The sequence below is a fragment of the Marmota marmota genome, unplaced genomic scaffold (assembly GCF_001458135.2).
Source record: "Marmota marmota marmota unplaced genomic scaffold, marMar, whole genome shotgun sequence".
NCBI classification, from domain to species: Eukaryota; Metazoa; Chordata; class Mammalia; order Rodentia; family Sciuridae; genus Marmota; species Marmota marmota.
The window spans coordinates 13,427,099-13,444,372 of NW_026000174.1; the positions used below are offsets into that span (position 1 = coordinate 13,427,099).

The following is a 17,274-nucleotide window of genomic DNA, read 5'->3' on the forward strand; positions in this document are numbered from 1 at the left end:
CATCCTCATTTTTTAGATTTGGAGATTGAAGCACAGACAAGTTAAATGATTTCCCCAAAGCTACAAAGTTAGTCAGTGACAGAATCAGGATTTGAGCTAAGTTCATCTGACTCCAGATTCTCTTTTTATTTTTTCAGTATTGGGGATAGAACCCAGAGCCATGTGCATGTTAGGCAATACACTACCACTGTGCTAGATGCCCCCCTTCCAGCCCTTCTCTTATGTAAATTCTGTTCATATTCCAAAGCCTAGCTCAGATTCTCCTACTTTCCTTGCCAGAAGCCTTTTCTGATTGCTTCAGCCCATGCCACTTCCTCCCTTCTCTAAGTATCAGGTGAATTCAGTGTTTTCCCAATTAGTCTAGTCCTGAGCATGCTCTTTTGTGATTTATGTTTCATAAATGTATGTGTATATTTTTTAAAAAAAAAATTTTGTAGTTGAAGATGGACAGCATGCCTTTATTTTATTTATTTATTTATTTTTTACGTGGTGCTGAGGATCGAACCCAGTACTATACATGTGTAAGGCAAGTGCTCTGCCACTGAGCTACAGCCCTGGCCCATCTGTGTCTCTTTATACTAGATAGATGTGTGGATGGTATATATAGCCTCCCCAAGAAGGTTAGGAGTTCTTCAAGGGCAGGGGCTCTGTCTTGCTATCTCTGGTATTCAGCTCCTAGGTACAAATCCAGTGCACACAGTAGCTAGCCAATGAATGCTGATGTTGATAGTGAAAGTCATGTAGTGTTAATATTCATAGCCACAATGGAAAATTTGATGGAGATGATAGTGATAATGGTGGCTAGTTAGTTGCTTAAAGGGGGTTGGGATCATTATATTCGGATTTCATTAATTAGATTCATTCTTTTGTTTTCAAGTGACATGAGTCTAATTCTAACTAGTGTAAACAGAAGGGAATTATTGGTTAGTATCTGAAAAGTCCTAAAATGAACCTGCTGAATTCATTTAGTTAGATATGAGTGGACAGAATGTTGTCAGGACTCTATGTACATCTCTTGTCTATTTCTTGGTCATATGTGCAACTTCTTTCGATCTGTCACCTGCTCTCTCACACACATGAACAAGTTTTTGTTTTCCTTTGTGTTGGCTCTATTTTTAAGCAAGCTTTCTCCCTGACAAGACATGTCTCAGTCAGATTCTACCACTCAAGGTATTACAAATAGAGGGATTTCTGCTTTCTTAAGGAGAGAGATAATAGTTGATATTTTAATATGAAAAATTCAAACATATATAAAAGTAGAGTTAATAGTAAAATGAATTCCCATGTACCTATCACCCAGTGAGTATCACTTGACAGTTATGAAGTCATAGCCAATCTTGTTTTATCTATGCCCCATCATAACTCAGTCTAGATTATTCTTAAGAAAAATCTGGAATGTATCCAGCCATAAATGAATCCAGCTAAAAATGAATTAATCCATAAATGAATCAGTAGATTAATATAATTTTGTGTATAAATGCTCTAGCAGATGTCCCTAAAAGATAAGGGCTCTTTTAAAAATCACACCCAGTGGGGTTGGGATTATGGCTCAGTAGTAGAGCACTTGCCTTGCACATGTGAGGCCCTGGGTTCGATCCTCAGCACCACATAAAAATAAAGGTATTGTGTTCAACTACAACTAAAAAATAAATATTTTTTTAAAAATCACACCTAGTTAATCTTTATTTAACCTAAAGCATCACCAATGATAAAGGAAGGAGTTGGTTACTTAGTGTTAGAAGATCTGGACAAGCAATTAGAGAAGAGGGGCATGGATGAACAAAAAGAAAGAAGGATTGATACCTAGAGATCAAAAGCCACTAACACTGTTGAATTGGAGCCCACAAGTCTGTACCTGCTGCTGTGCTTCTAGAGAGGTCATTGCTTTAATTCTAGATATACTGAAGATGTGCTGCCTTGACCTCTGCCAACACAGTTGCCACTTCAGTACTACTACTGGGGTCATACAGGAAGAGATGCCTCTCCCCTGCTCTGCCTTCCAGTCTCTCTCCAGTCCCTTTCATTGACAATACCTAACTGGAAACCAATTGGAAAGTCAGTATGGGAAGTGTAGTTAGGGGGTATCTCCATATACATAGCAGAACATAGAGGAAGGGGTAATGGCCGAGAGCATATAGTCTGATGACTAGCACCACTGACCCCCAGGAACCCTAACATCCACTCTCCTTTTCTCCATGTTTAATTTCCACACAACAATAGTAACCACAATGTGCTTTGACCTAACCTAAAGAAACTTTTCCTCTGATACTAAAGACCTCTCTAAAAAGGGATGAGACAAGGTTTCATCAGTTACTGTATTCATCTCTGGATGACATTATGTTCTCTTCCAAAGAAATTTATGGTTATTTTATAACCTAAAAACTAAGTTGCAAAATCAATCACCACTAACAATTTATATATGCAGTATTTACCCACATGCACATACATATGCTTACAATAAAACTAAAAAAGAAGAAATGCATATGAAAATATTCATAGTTATTGCAATAATTTCTTCTTAATTGATCAGGAAACCACAGTGGATATTGGTGAAGCCTTCCATCACCCATTCAATGCTCCTTTGCTTTCACCTACCACCTCAGCTGATTAGGTTTCTTTTACTGGTTTAGTATTCTAAACCTTCACTCCTGAAGGAGTCCTGCTTTTATTGGGTTGCTTATGGCTCTTTACTTTTAGTAAAGGACATGGAATTGAAGGTGAGCACCAGATATTTCCCTAGATTTCAGGTATATATATATTACCTTCCTCAGTGTATAACAACAATCATGTTTACTTTAGGAATATGTATCAATCACCCAGCAAATACAGTAAGCCCTTCTTTGCCTGACTGTTGGTTTAGTGAAATAAGAGACCTAAGTGTCCAGTAACAATCTCAATTTCCAGTTCAGGGAACCATTCTTGTGTCCCTCGGAACTCCTCTCTTGTAAATTAAGACTTTTAAATTAGAAATGCCTTAAGTTGCAGAAATGAGAAGCAAAAATTCTCCAAGTGGATTATTAGATATAATTTTAAGAGGAGCCACTTCCACTTTTGTTAATTAACTCCCAAGTCCTTGCTATTAGAAAAACAGCATCAGTATTGGTTGCTGGTTTATGTGATGCACTATTCTGTCAGGGCCCCAACTTCCCCATTATAGATACCTGGTGTAGTAAATAAATTATCAAAGGCTATTTCACCAGAAGATTCTGGGAAGATGGTGAAGTAGGAAGCACTAGAAATCTGTCTCTTGACCTAAACAACAAATGCATTGGTAGAATCTATCTGATGAAACAATTTTGGGACTCTAGAGTCTACTTAAGGATTACATCTTCCAAAGGAAGCCTTGGACAGCAAACTGAAGATAATTTCAGTTTATAGCTTATCCCCTAAGCCTAGTCACATGGCAGGTAATCATGCATGTATTCTTGAGGTAACTCATGTGCAGCTTGTGGAAACAGATGGAAAGAAACGTCTCTGCTCTCTAATTGTTGTGGATCTATGTTCTGATCATTGATTGCTACTTGTGATCATTAGGTGCAGACACAGGTTGGGCAGCCATTGTGACACACATGCACAGCTGTTGTAAGCCCCTTCTTTCCCAGCTGAAGGCACTTCCAGAGAATTTAAAGAACTGACCAGTTTTCTTTATCCACCTTCATTTGTCCCCTCACCCTTGGGAGCCAGACATTAAAGTCTAAGACAATCAAAAGCAACATCAGGTATGAAATAAAATAGAAAGTTACCACAAACATCGAAGGAAAGGCACAGATTTAGAAGAGACCTAAGACCTTAGGTTTTTACCTTGGAATGATTCTTGGCATGGAAACAGCCTACAACAGTCAAAAACAAAAACAGAAGAGAGCCAATCTTGGTGAAAGGGGAGAATCTGACTTCAGAGTTACCATATTAATAGATTCAAATACCCAGTTTTTAGCAAAAAAATCATAAGGCATAGAAATATATAAGAAAGCATAGGACATTCAAAGTAAAATAAATAAACCAACAGGAACTATCCCTCAGATAGGTCAAAATAAGATGCCCAAAAAACTAACAGAGGGCATGAAGAAGGTCTACAAGAGGATATACAAACAAAATGGAAGTAACAAGATAGAAAAACTAAAAAGAAATCAAAACTAAATTCTAAAGCTGATTATAATAACTGAAATGAAAAATTCACCGTAAAGATTCAAAGGTATATTTGAAAAGACAGAAGAAAGAATCAGTGAATTCAAAGATAATTTATCAAGTCCAAGGAACAAAAAGAAAAAAAGGTTGACTTGAATGGAGAGTAAGGGACATGTGGGACACCATCAAGCAAATCAACCTATTTATTGTGAAAACCCCAGAGGAGGAAAGAGAGAAAAAAGAGCCAAGATATGCTTTAAAGAAATAATGGCCAAAACGTCCTAGGTTTACATGAATAAAAGCATCCATGAAACTGAATGAACTCCAAGTAGGATGAACTCAAAGATATTCTTGTAGAGCCACATTATAATCAAACTGTCAAAAGACAAAGAAAAATCTTGAAAGCAGTGCAAGAGAAGTGACTTGTCACATACAAGGGATTCTCAATAAGACTATCAGCAGATTTTTCATCAAAACTTTGAAGGCCAGAGGCATTAGGCTGATATATTCAAAGGGCAAAAATAAATAAATATTGTCAACTAAGAATACTATAACCAGCAAAACTGTTCTTCAGCAGTGAGGGAGAAATTAAGACATCCTCAGATAAATAAAAGCTAAGAGAAGCTAAGGGAATTCATTACTTTTAGATCTGCTGTGCAGGAAATGCTAAAAGGAGTCCTGCAGATTGGAAGGAAATGACACTAGACAGTAATTCAGACCTATAAGAAACATCATTGTAAGTGAACTAAGACACAGAAAGTCATGTGTAGTTTATCTTCTCTTATATATGGAAACTAGAGGGAAGAAGAAGGATCTCACAAAAATAGAAGGGAGAGGAAAAGATGGATCTTACAAAAATAAAAGGGAGACCAGTAGAGCAAAGGAATGGTAGCAAGGGAAGGGTGGAGAGGAGGGAAAGGGTATGTACAAAGGAATGGAATTAACCAAATTATGTACTGTGAATGTACAAATATATCACAATGATACATATGTATACTTTTATGTATAACTTTTTTCTGTTGGGTTTTTTTTTTTTGTTGTTGTTGTTGTTTTTTTTCTTTTGGTGCTGAGGATTGAACCCAGGGCTTTGTGCATGCAAGGCAAGCACTCTACCAACTGAGTTATATCCCAGCCCTATGTATAAATTTAATGCATCAAATTTTCAAAAAGTAAGAATAATCTCAGTAAAGGTAGGTACATGGGCAATTTTTAAAACTAGTATTATTGTAACAGCAGTTTGTAATTCCACATTTAAAATATTATGGGCAGAGAAGAACAATCTGTATCCAAAAAAATACATGTGTAATTATTCCATTAAGAAAAAATAATTGCTGCTATTTTTTGAAGGAAGGTATCTATGGCAGTCAATCTTGTACTATTAAGCTGCTCACTATCCCCAAAATGGTGAGCAATGGCTTCTGCTACTGCCAGATTGTGTTTTCAGTAGAGGTGATAACCAGATTAGCTTTGGTGAGGACAAGTGCATAGCCTTTATCTGTACTTCTAAGGTCATTTTTCAGTCCTGAATATCCAGGAGAAAATGAAGTGACATTCATGTAATGGATCACTTTTCTACCTAATCATTGAGAGTCATCTATAGTCATATGGCATATAATTAAATCTTCATATTCTCTATTCATTCTGAGAGTCCATTCATGTAAGTTTTCTCCAGACCTCCCTGTTAGCATTTTTCATTTTTTTCCAAGCTTTCACTATTCAACTAAACCATTATGTCACTGCCCATGAATCAGCACAGATCTGTGCTTCTGGCTATTTCGCCAACCAACAAATATAACAGTCAGATATATACTGCTCTAAGTTTTGCCTACCTGGAGGATTTATCTTACCCTGTCTTTTAGGTTGCTACTGTGTGGGGCTATAATAATTCAGTAGTTCAGTTTTGGTTGATTGTCAGCATATCATGCAAAATCATGATAGGTGCCACTGGAATTTGAGTCATATATTCTCAAAACTTTTCCAGACTTGCTGGAGACTGATCTCAAATAATGTTTTCTCTACACACAAAAACAAATAGTATGTAATCTCACCATATGTGAATATGTTAATCTCATAGAAGTTGAGAGTAGAATAGAACAGAGGCTTGGGAGATAAGGGGGATGAAAGGGATAAGGAAAGGTAGACCAATGAGTACTGAGTTATAGGTGGATAGGAGAAGTAAGTTCTGGGTTCTGTTTCACAGTAGGGTGATTATAGATCGTAAATGTGTTCTATATGTTCCTGAAAGCCAGAAGATTTGAGGAGATAGCTCTGCTTATCCATATTTAAATATTATGCAATGTATATATGTATCAAAACATCACATGATACCCCATGAATATGTACATTTTTATATGTCCACTGAAAAAAAATTAAAATATTTCTTTCACTTGATAAGCTAGTTCTGTTGCACATTCAATTCATGATGAGTGTCTCAGGTCACATGGTCACTTAGTGTCCCATGGCCAAGTGATTAGTCTGTACCAACATGCAGTTGTAAGCCAGAAACTTTTCAAAAAAGAAAACAATTATCATAATAGCACATAATTTTGCTCAAAAATGATTTATCCTCTTGGTACCTACAAAAGATTCTATTCATAGCATCTTGCCATTTATCATCCAAGCCAGAACATATTTCAGAGGGAAAAAAAGACATTATTGATAACTATTTTGGAACAACAGGTGAAAACTCAAACTGTCCTTGAAAAGCAGACTGTCCTGTACACCTATTTGCTATAGTCCAGTTGGATCAGTAGAGTGGTAATCCCAATGGAGGAGCAACTTGTGCTGCAGTCTGAACCTAATCTTGCTGTGGGTTACAATGAAAACTGATAACCTTACAGGATGCTTAGTAAATGGAACAAAACAACCCAAATGTTTTATGTGAAATCCAAAAATATTTCAGAAGGTGCAGGACTTTGTATTTCACATTGGAGTTATATTCCAATGCAGACACCTGGACACCAAGAAAATTAAACAAGATGGCAGTCCCCTGAATTTGTGTGGGGTTTCTCTCCATCCTGTGCCACATATGTTTCTTACTAAGATATATAGAGTATGTGTGACTTTCCCTGATCACTAGGTTCAATCAGCATGATGGTCTGTAGGATATCAAAATAATCAAGATCCCTGTGTAATAGATTATGATAGTGTTTAAGAGTTGATGTAGCCCTGAGGGAAGAGGACAAAGGTGCCTTTCAGGTGAAAGCAGGGTATTTCTGATAGTTCTTGCTCATTGATAAAGAGAATACATCTGACAGATTCTTAGCTGTATCCCAAGTGCCAAGAACTGTGTTGATTTACTACAGTAAAAAGATTCCAGGGGACTGGGGTTGTGGCTCAGTGGTAGAGTGCTCGCCTAGCATGCACGAGATGCTGGGTTCGATCCTCAGCTCCATATAAAAACAAAATAAAATAAAGGTATTGTGTCCAACTACAACTAAAAACTATTAAAAAAGGTTCCAGGACTGGGGATATAATTCACTGGTAGAGCATTGTCTAGCAAGCATGAAGCTCTAAGTTTGATCCCCAGCAAAAGGGGAAAAAAATCCACTTCTGAAACAGCAGCTAAAATTGGAATTAGTGCATGATTAACCTCATAGAAATCTACAAGTCTTCTGCCAGATGTGGTGGTGCATGCCTGTGATCTCAGCAGCTTGGGAGGCTGAGGCAGGAGGATCTCAAGTTCAAAGCCAGCCTTAGCAACTACCAAGAATAAGCAACGTAGCAAGACCCTCTCTCAAATTTTTAAAAAATAAATGAATAAATAAATAAAGGGCTGGGAATGTGGCTCAGTGTTTAAGCACCCCTGGGCTCAATCCCTGGTACCAAAAACCAAAAGTTTGCACAAGTTAAATAAACACTGGGTATTAAACAGGACTATCATAGGAATCACTATCCTTCTATCTTTCTTTATTGATTGATTGATTGATTGATTGTGTGCTAGAGATTGAACCCAGGGCCTCTACCAACTGAGCTATATCCCCAGCCATCTTTCTAATCTTTAGTGCTTATAGTCATCTCTGTAGTTCTCTATGGGCTATAGTATTATTTTTGGTTTACTGTTGGGGAAGAAAAGTCCCTGGGGTTTCAATTGACACTTTCTTCTACCTCTTTCACTTTGTTGTCAATAAACAAATACAGGTATTCTACCAGTTGTTTAGTATGTCTATTTCAATTACACATTTAGGAACTAACTACAAAGAAGGTTTATGGCTTCACTGGGTCTATTTAGCCTGAGTCTAAACTTCTGTTCTTTTGTCTGACCTTCATCCCCCGCTTTGAGTGATGGACCACCATGCCATTCATATCCCCAGACATTAGTACCAATTTGCAGATATTGTCTAGTAATTTTATAATCCTAGTTTAGCACTGCTCAGTGGAACTTTCTGCAACATTGGAAATGTTCTATACAGACATTGTTCTACGTGGTAGCTACTTGCCACATTGCGTAAAAAGTGGTTAGTGTGAGGGAGGAGCTAAATTTTCAATTTTATTTAAACTTAATTGGTTTAATTTTAATGTAAAAAGGAAAGTGACTGAGAGGCCTCTTCTTGTGGGCAACTTGGATTACTTTTTTCCTCACCAGATTGAGAATTTCTGGTGTTCTACACTAATAACTCCAAGTCCTCTTAATCTCTATAATTAAGTTATAGAGATTGAAATTGTTGGGACTGGGGTTGGGGCTCAGAGCACTCACCTTGCACATGCGAGACCCTGGGTTCGATCCTCAGCACCACATAAAAATATATGAATAAAATAAAGGTATAAAAAAAAGAAATTGTTTGAAGGTCGCCTTCAGCTTCTGAAAGGACTGCACAGTTTCTAGTGCACACTTCCTCCCAGGGTATGTCCTTCAGTCCCCTGAGAGCATGGCCATTTTATAATGCTTCCATTCTGTGGCATACCTTGGACTTCTATTTTTGGCCCTTGGACTAGTAAAGTTGTTAGAATCTTTGCTCAACTTCTCAGCCTCTCTGCCACTTCTTGAGACAGCAGACAACCCTAGGGAAATGTGGCACAAATGTAACACAAACTCCTTTGGATCTCCTCCTTCTTTCAAATCTTGGTCCCATAATTCTTCATAGCTCATTATTTCCCAGGTAATCTTAGAGCATATTACTTTAAAGTATATATTTTGCTTGGTTTTTCTCATTTTTATTCAGGGGAGAGTTAGCCCACATTTTGTAGTCTGTAATATCATAAACCTTTCCATTTATTTTGGCCAGGTGTTTAGGGGCACTCACAAACTAAATTTCTGACTAGTATTTTGGTGATCACTCTGATGATACACATTTGGGCTACAGTTTTGCAAGAGGACCAGTCTCCCCAACTCCCCTTCTCTGTTCACTCTAAGATAGTTTTTCCTAGCTGTGGGTTAAGGGGAATGGATTCAGTTCTGGTTTATGCCATCCTGAGGTTTATTGCTTTAAGATCCCAGATTCATGTTGGTGGTCTCTGATTAGATGCCCTACCATCATTGTGCCCCGGGGCTTTCATTCTTTGGCCCCACTAGACTGTTAAGACACAGTTCAATTTCAGTAGGATCAGCAAATTCCTCTGAGGCCCAGCTGACTTCCTATGCCTTTTTCTCTCTGGCATACTCCTTCCTGCTGTCTTCATATCTCTTACATCTTTTTAAATTTTATTCATTGTTCTAGTTGTTGTCAGTAGGTAGCCTTGTTGCATAAAGTAGGGCAAGTCTCCACCACCCTGAACTTCTATTTCCTTGTGTAAAGATGGGGAGAATAAACATGCTTCTGTCTACACAGAGTATCAACTGAGCTCATTGTGCTTTGAAGGCAGGTTTCATTGTCATTATTTTCTTCACAGCCACCTGTCCTTGCTCAGCATGCTCTGAATTTCTCTTCTTCTGCCAGCCTCTTGTATATTAGTGCTCTGCAGTTTCTACCTTTACCTCTACTTTTTAAAAGTAATTTTTCTCATCCTTTGCAAGTATATGGGTTATTTTTCTACTTCACTTCTGTCTTCTGAACTCTAAGCCCATATTGCCTATTTATACCAGGCTCATCACAAACACCCCACGCCCAAATCTCCTCCTCGTCCCTCCCTGGCCCTAGTGCCTGGCACTGCTCTCTTATCTGCTATGCCATTGTCCAGGCTGGAAACCTGGGAATCCACTTGAGCACTGCCCTCTCTCCCCCCAACATGCATTTCATCACCAGATACTGTGAAATGAACTTCATAAATGTTTCTGGAGCCTGTTCATTTCTGTTATCCTCCTGATTGATCTCAGTCTCTAGCTTCTCATTTCCCAACCCATCCTTCGTCCTGTCAGCCAGGGTGAGCTTTCTAAAATGCCCTGTTTAGGGTCCTTCAGCAGCTTCCCAATATCCTAAACTCCATTAACATTGCTCACACAGCTTTTCACCACCTGCCTCTTTTATCTTCCTTTCTCTTCACTAATTTATGCTAAAAATCATCTGTTCTGAACTCTTTCCAAGTTTCTTGACCTTAAATCATGCTATCATCCTTGTCTGCATGGGTTAGGGGAATCGTATCTGACCCACTCCATCTTTAGACTGCTCTACTCCTTGTTTTGAGCCAAAATCTGCTCTCCCAGTAGGCCTATTGCCTTTCTGCCTTGGACCATGTAAGATTCTTGGGAGTGACCAGTACGGAGTGGAAAGAAATTGTTACCTCCTCTTTTCTAATCATTCTATTCCTAATAATGCCACATAAATGGCATTGGCTTTTTAGCAGCCACATCATGAGTTCTCTTTTATGCAAACAGTCTGTTCTGCTCTGTTTCCTTGTCCTGTGTTTGCATCCTGGATTTTCTGTATCTTTTTTTTTTTTATTGGTTGTTCAAAACATTACAAAGCTCATGACATATCATCTTTCATACATTTGATTCAAGTGAGTTATGAACTCCCATTTTTACCCCAAATACAAATTGCAGAATCACATCAGTTACACATTCACAATTTTTACATAATGCCGATTTTCTGTATCTTCACATTTATACTGATATTAGAGGTTTCTCAGTTTTATTTTGCTTTCTGCAGTGCTTAGCTCGGTTCATTAAGCCAGATAGTTTACCTAATTCAAACTTTGAGAATGTAAAATTAAAAAAAAAATCCCTTTTGCCATGTACATAGAGGATCTGAGCCCAGAGATGCTCAACACCATCTAGAAGTCATGCAGCAAGCAAAGCAGCAGCAGCACCAGAGCCAGAGCTCAAGGCCCCTGATCCCCATTGCCATGCTTCTTCTCATGTGACTCACAAATTCCCCTTGCTGGATCCAACCACTGGGTATACTCTTAGCTTCTAAAAAAAAAAAAAAAAAATATGTTAAATCTGTCACATTTTAATTGGTATTAATTCTGTTTGCTGAGAGAAGGGATAATAAAAATCTTCCCCTCTGAACAACTGGAAATATCAGCTTCTCCACCTGGCAGGCCCTGTCACTTCAAAGAGTCCTTCTTGCGAGAGGCTGCTGCAGGAGAGCCTCTGAAGCCCGCAGCCCCGCTCTTTTAAGACACCTATTTTATAGACAAAAATGAACCTTTCCCATGTTATAACTAGGGCAGAACTTTCAAAAAGCAAGGCTGTGTAACTTATCACAGAGACAAGACAGAGCTAGCATCTCCATCATGAAGTTCAAGAGGAATTTTTTTTTAATCTTATCTCTTTGCTGTTTCATTGGAGTAAAATAAAGATTGGCCAACTATCATAAATCTACAGAGCTGCTGCACAGTGTTCTGTTCTTGCTCTCAGGCAGATTTAAAATTCAGTATTAAAAGTTGGTCCTTCCAGGAAGGGGAAAAGCTCACCTGTGACCTTGAAATACCATGAACCAAAGGCTCCTGCCTTCCCTGTTGAGTGTTTCTGTCCTTGGACTTCAAGCCTATTTCCCACACTGCTGCCAGGGCTCTTCCTGAATCCTTTTCCGCCCTGCCCCTTTTTTTTGAGTTAGATCTATTATGTTTATCATCTATAGAAGTCAGAAATCTGTTTTACAGAAAGGGAAATTTCTTATAAAAACACTGGGGAATCTCACAGCCATGTATGAGAGACATATTTAGAGAATGTAGGTCCTGAGTACTGTGGAGCAGCCTGGAAGTCCTGTCTCTCAATCTCACATCTGCTCTTTTCTGTAACTTGCCCCGTTTCTCCTCATTGCTGGGATGTGTTTGTACTTCTGAGCCTCATGGTAGGAAAGATACCTGTCTAGCACTTCTAATTATGTTACAGATCCAGCCATAAAGAGGTGATTTTGTCTTCGTTCTTTTTCACAGTGGTTAAGAGCATGGCAGATTCCCTCTCATTCTTTATGGTCTAGCTTAAGTATTGCCTTCCCTGAGCCTTCCCCACCTGCTTCTGTTAAAGCACTTGTCCCACTATGTGTAGCGTATCTGTCTCCTCATGAGACTGTAAGCACCCTGAGGGGAATAATATATTATTTTTCTTTTTGTATTCTTAGTACCTGGCTGTACAAATGTATGTTAAAGAGACTCATGAGTGTGAATGAATGGATAAATGAATGAATGATTTCTGTTCCCCTTTATCAGTGAACTCTCTTGATTTCTGTGTGTGTTCCTGTGCTAGGTTTTGAACACTGTCTACCTTTGTTAAACTCTCTCTTATCTAGCCCAGGCAACAGCCACCCCTCCATATCTACACCCTTTAAACCCACATGTGGTTTGAAGATTTGCAACTGTGATAAGTGGACAGCGGGAATGGAAAGAGGCTGGGGTTTGGAGTCAGGGAAAACTAGATTCTAGTTTTCACTCTACCACTTTCTAGCTCTGAGACTTTCAGCATGTCACTCTAAGCTTATGTTTCCTGATCTGAAAAGCAGAAGAATAATATTCATCCTCCCCACCGAGATTCTGTGGTAACACATAACATCTAACACAATGCCAGGAATATAGCAAGCTCTGAAGGAATGTTTGTTTCCCTTCTTCTTCTTGTATTTGTGTTTGTGGCATATATCTGTATGTTTGTGCCTTGTCTCATGTCCATGGGTGTTTTTATCTTGGTGTGTGGACAGGATGGAATCTGGAGGGAGGAATGAAAATGGGATTTGAGTCATCTGCCTGTGTATTTACATCGAGTTACCCAGGCCTCATTCAGTTGGAACACAAGATCACGTTAATAGTTGTACCTAAAATGCCATCCCTTCCTGCCTGCTTGTGTAATTCAGGACCTCAGCCTCTTAAATCTCACTCTTAGGTTTTTCTGGAATCCTCTGAGAGTTGAGTTTAAAAAGACACTTCTCATCTACTAACATGTACATTTTATAGAGTCACTCGAGAGGAGATCCTCACTACAGCCAGGCACAGTGTCCTTTATCCAGTCTCCCTTAACCCCACTTGGTGGCAAAGCTGTGGTCCATACCAATACTAAAGTCATTGTCTCCTGGTGCTTATATGGTTACCAGTCCTTGGGGTGACACAGCATTCCCAGGAGTCAGCTCTGAGCCACAACTGTGCAGTGTTCTACCTGCAGGATGCTTCCCACTCCTTGGCCATCCATACCTTGCTGACCCAGGTATCATCCAAGAGCACCACCAGTGCCCCTTACCCTTCCCCAGCCTGGCCTCATGATGTGTGTAAACTTTCTCCACACAGAAGATTTTGTGTACAAGTGGGGCTTGGGAAAGGGGTCAGTGGGGAGGAATCTCACCTGTCTATCTCTACAGGGACCTCTCTTGGGAACTAGAGAAGTCCCCGAGCTGGTTAGTCCTCCCAGGTGACTCCCTGTCCTCCATTTCTTCCTGGGGATGGTAGAGCATGTGTCCCCTACTCTGCTCAGTACCCAAGATCTTTACACTCACAGGGAAGCACCCATAACATCGCTGACAAGCAAGAAGTACATCCTGAGGTTCCCGGCACTGGAGACACTGATGCTGGATGACAACAAACTCTCCAATCCCAATTGCTTTGCCAGCCTGGCAGGACTCAGGAGGTAAAGCCACAAGCCTGCCTCCTTAGGGCCCGCCCTCTCTCACCCCAGCCATGCTCATGCTCTGAGTGCTGTTCTGCAAACCCAATGACCTGGTTTAAGGCCCAGCTCCTCCACTTATCTCTGCTGTGTGGCCATGGGTAAGTGATTTCTCCCCTCTGAGCTTTAGCTCATCATAAAATATATATATATGGCATCAGTAAGAACATTTCTGATCATGTGACTGGATGAGAAGCAGCAGAGAGAAAGGAGGGTAGGAGGAGGTATTACCCAAGACAGCATCCTGACCCAAGGAAGAGAAGGACAACAACATCAAATCAGAAAGAGAAGTTTAGCTGCTGAATTCTATGTATTTGGTTGAAGTAAAGAAAAGTCTAGCATTTAAATGGCTAAGTTTTAGATCCTTAAAAATTTCCTTTGGATTCAGGAAATTTTCTGACTTTGTGACAGGACACTTACATATTATCTCATTTAATCTTCACAAGAACCTTGGAAGGTTAGAAGTATTCTCCCCATTTAGAGAGAGGGATATTGAGACCCAAAGAGGAGAAGTCACTGGCTCAAGGTCACACAAGCGAAGGAGGTATCCAAGATGGATTCCCTGTTCTTTCCCTAAGTTGCTCGGTGCATATTCCTGAGGTGTCATTACTGCTGTGATTCTGTATTCACTTTCCTTAATTGAAGACTGAAGAAGTTAAGCCTGGACCAAAACAGGATTTTCCGGATCCCGTACCTACAGCAGGTTCAGCTCCGTGATGGGTCAGGGGACTGGGTTGGAAGCCATATAAGTCCCCAGAAAGAGTCCCAGTTCACACTGCAGCCCAAATCATGGATCTATGAGCCCTCAGATGAGCATCCGGACTATACCATACTGCCCATGAAAAAGGATGTTGATCGGACAGGTGAGTGATGCCCCTGTTCCAGTCTCTAGCCCCATAATGGGAGTAAATGTCTGGGAGTTTATCCTGAAAGTCTGTGGTTTCCTGGGGAACTGTTGCATTTAAACTGAACTAGTCAATGACTCCCCAACTGGTTCTGTCGGTTAAGGTGCTTTTGAAATCCAATGAAAAGTGAATAATTTCTTTAAAATCTGAAGTAACAAGAACTCAGAAGGAAGGCTTTCCAGAGATGGTTAATTCTATGGTGTGTCAGTGTCCTCATAGAACTCGTACCTTCTCTGCCATCCTCAGCCTGCCCAGTTGTTCTTTCTTTTAGCCTTGTTTCCATTGAGGTCTCAAGGTGGCGACCACAGTCCCAAGAATCACACCCACATAGCAGCATTCAAAGGCAACAAAAAGAAATGTTACCTGTATTATAAACCAAAATCCCTTTAATGTAGGAATATATTTCTGGATTATATGTTTTGTTCCACTATATTATATGTTATTGCACCACTACCATGCTGTTTGATTTTTTATATCTCTTCTAAATTGAGAACATAATTTACTTTAGGTAAAATACAGAAATATTGTGCAGGGCTTGAATTTTTACATATATCCTTTTTGTACTCCCCATATTACAGTGCAGAACATTTCCAGTGTCCCTTCCAATCAGTACCTCCTCCAAGAATAGCCACCATTCTGGGACTTCTAGCACCATAGATTAATTTTCCCTGATTTGAAATTCATGTATATGGAATTGTATGGCATGTGCTCTTTTATGTCTGATCTATTTCACTCAGTGTTTTGTCTGTGGGATTCATTAATGTTGCTGCATATATAGGTAGTACAGTCTTTTTTCATTGTTCTTGTTTATTCCACAATTTAATGACCCTTTTTACTGTTGACAGACATTCTGGTTATTTCTATTTTGGCTATTATGGTAAAGCTGCTGGAGCATCCTCTTCATATCCTTTGGTAGACATAAGCACCAAATTAGTGGGTCATGGACTATAAAAGTATGTTGAGCATTAGTAGATACTGCCAAATGCTTTCCCAAAGTTGTGCCTGTGTTTACGCCCACATTGATCTAAGAGATTTCCAATTATTCCAAATCCTCACAAATGCTTGGTAATTCAGTCTTTGTAATTGTAGCTGTCTTGGTGGCTATATAATAGTATTTTGTTGTGGTTTTAATTTACATCTCAAATAACTAATGATACTGACTACCTTGTCATGTGTTCATTGGTCACTTTGGCACCCTTTCTTGGAATTGACTGTTCAAGGATTTCTATATACATATTGAGTAGTCTGTCTTTTTCATGTTGATTTATTGGGTTCTTTATATATCCTGGACACAAGTTTTTCATAGATGTGTATATTATAAAACTCTTCCAGTGTGTGACTTGTTTTTTCATATTCTTAATGGTGATTGTGTGTAGAGTGGAGGGTCCTGGAAATTGAACCCAGGGGCATTCTACCATTGAATTATACCCCAAACCTTTTTAATTTTTATTTTGAGACAGGATCTTGCTAAGTTGCCAAGGCTGCCCCCAAACTTGCAATCCTCTTGCTTCAACCTCTCAAGTTGCTGGGACTAGGTAGATGCCACCACACCTAAGTTAATAGTGACTTTTAGTGAACATAAGTTTTAATTTTAATGAAGTAAAATTTATCAGTCTTTTATTTTGTGGTTAGTGCTTTTCCTTTCCCATTTGAAGAAGTTTTTTGTTTGTATTTGTTTTTGTTTGTTTGTTTGGTACTAGAGATTGAACCCAGGGGTGCTTAACCATTGAGCAACATTTCTAACCCTTTTCATTTTTTATTTAGAGAGGGTCTCCTAAGTTGCTGAAAGCCTTGCTAAATTGCTGAGGCTGGTTTTGAATTTGGGATCCTCCTGCCTCAGCCTCTGGAGCCACTGGGATTACAGGCATGTGCCCACATCTGACTATAAACAAATTTTGATACTTAGTAGTCTTTTAGCTAGATCATTGTCCTTCAGAATTGCTGTGCGTACTATAAGGCTTTTGCATTTTCACATAAATTTTAGAATCAGCTTGTCAGTCCCCATATAAAATGAATTTGATTGAAATTTCACTACCTTATAGGTCAATTTGGAAAGACTCAACATTTTTGCTACCTGGAGTTTTCTAATACATTAAATAACATATCCTAGGAATTTTTAGGTCTTTTCTCAACAATACTTTATATTATTCAATGGTGAGATTGTACATATCTTTAATTAGATTTATTCCTGGGTAGTTGTTTTGTTTATACTGTTGTCATTGATATTACTTTTTTTAACATTTTATTTCCACTTATTTATTGCTAGTACATAGAAAG

The 17,274-nt window shown here is 39.0% G+C and overlaps 1 protein-coding gene across 4 annotated transcripts in view; it reads left to right on the top strand.

Annotated features, from left to right (window-relative positions):
• The window catches only part of Xrra1 (X-ray radiation resistance associated 1), a 65,547-nt gene that overhangs the window by 27,440 nt on the left and 20,833 nt on the right, over positions 1–17,274 (top strand). For 2 of the 4 annotated variants that reach the window (XM_015477416.2, XM_048788063.1), the window contains exons 9-10: positions 13,928–14,056; positions 14,738–14,955. In XM_015477416.2, coding sequence (XP_015332902.1) covers positions 13,928–14,056; positions 14,738–14,955 — 347 coding nt within the window. The other 2 variants (XM_048788064.1, XM_048788065.1) reach the window with 2 other exon arrangements.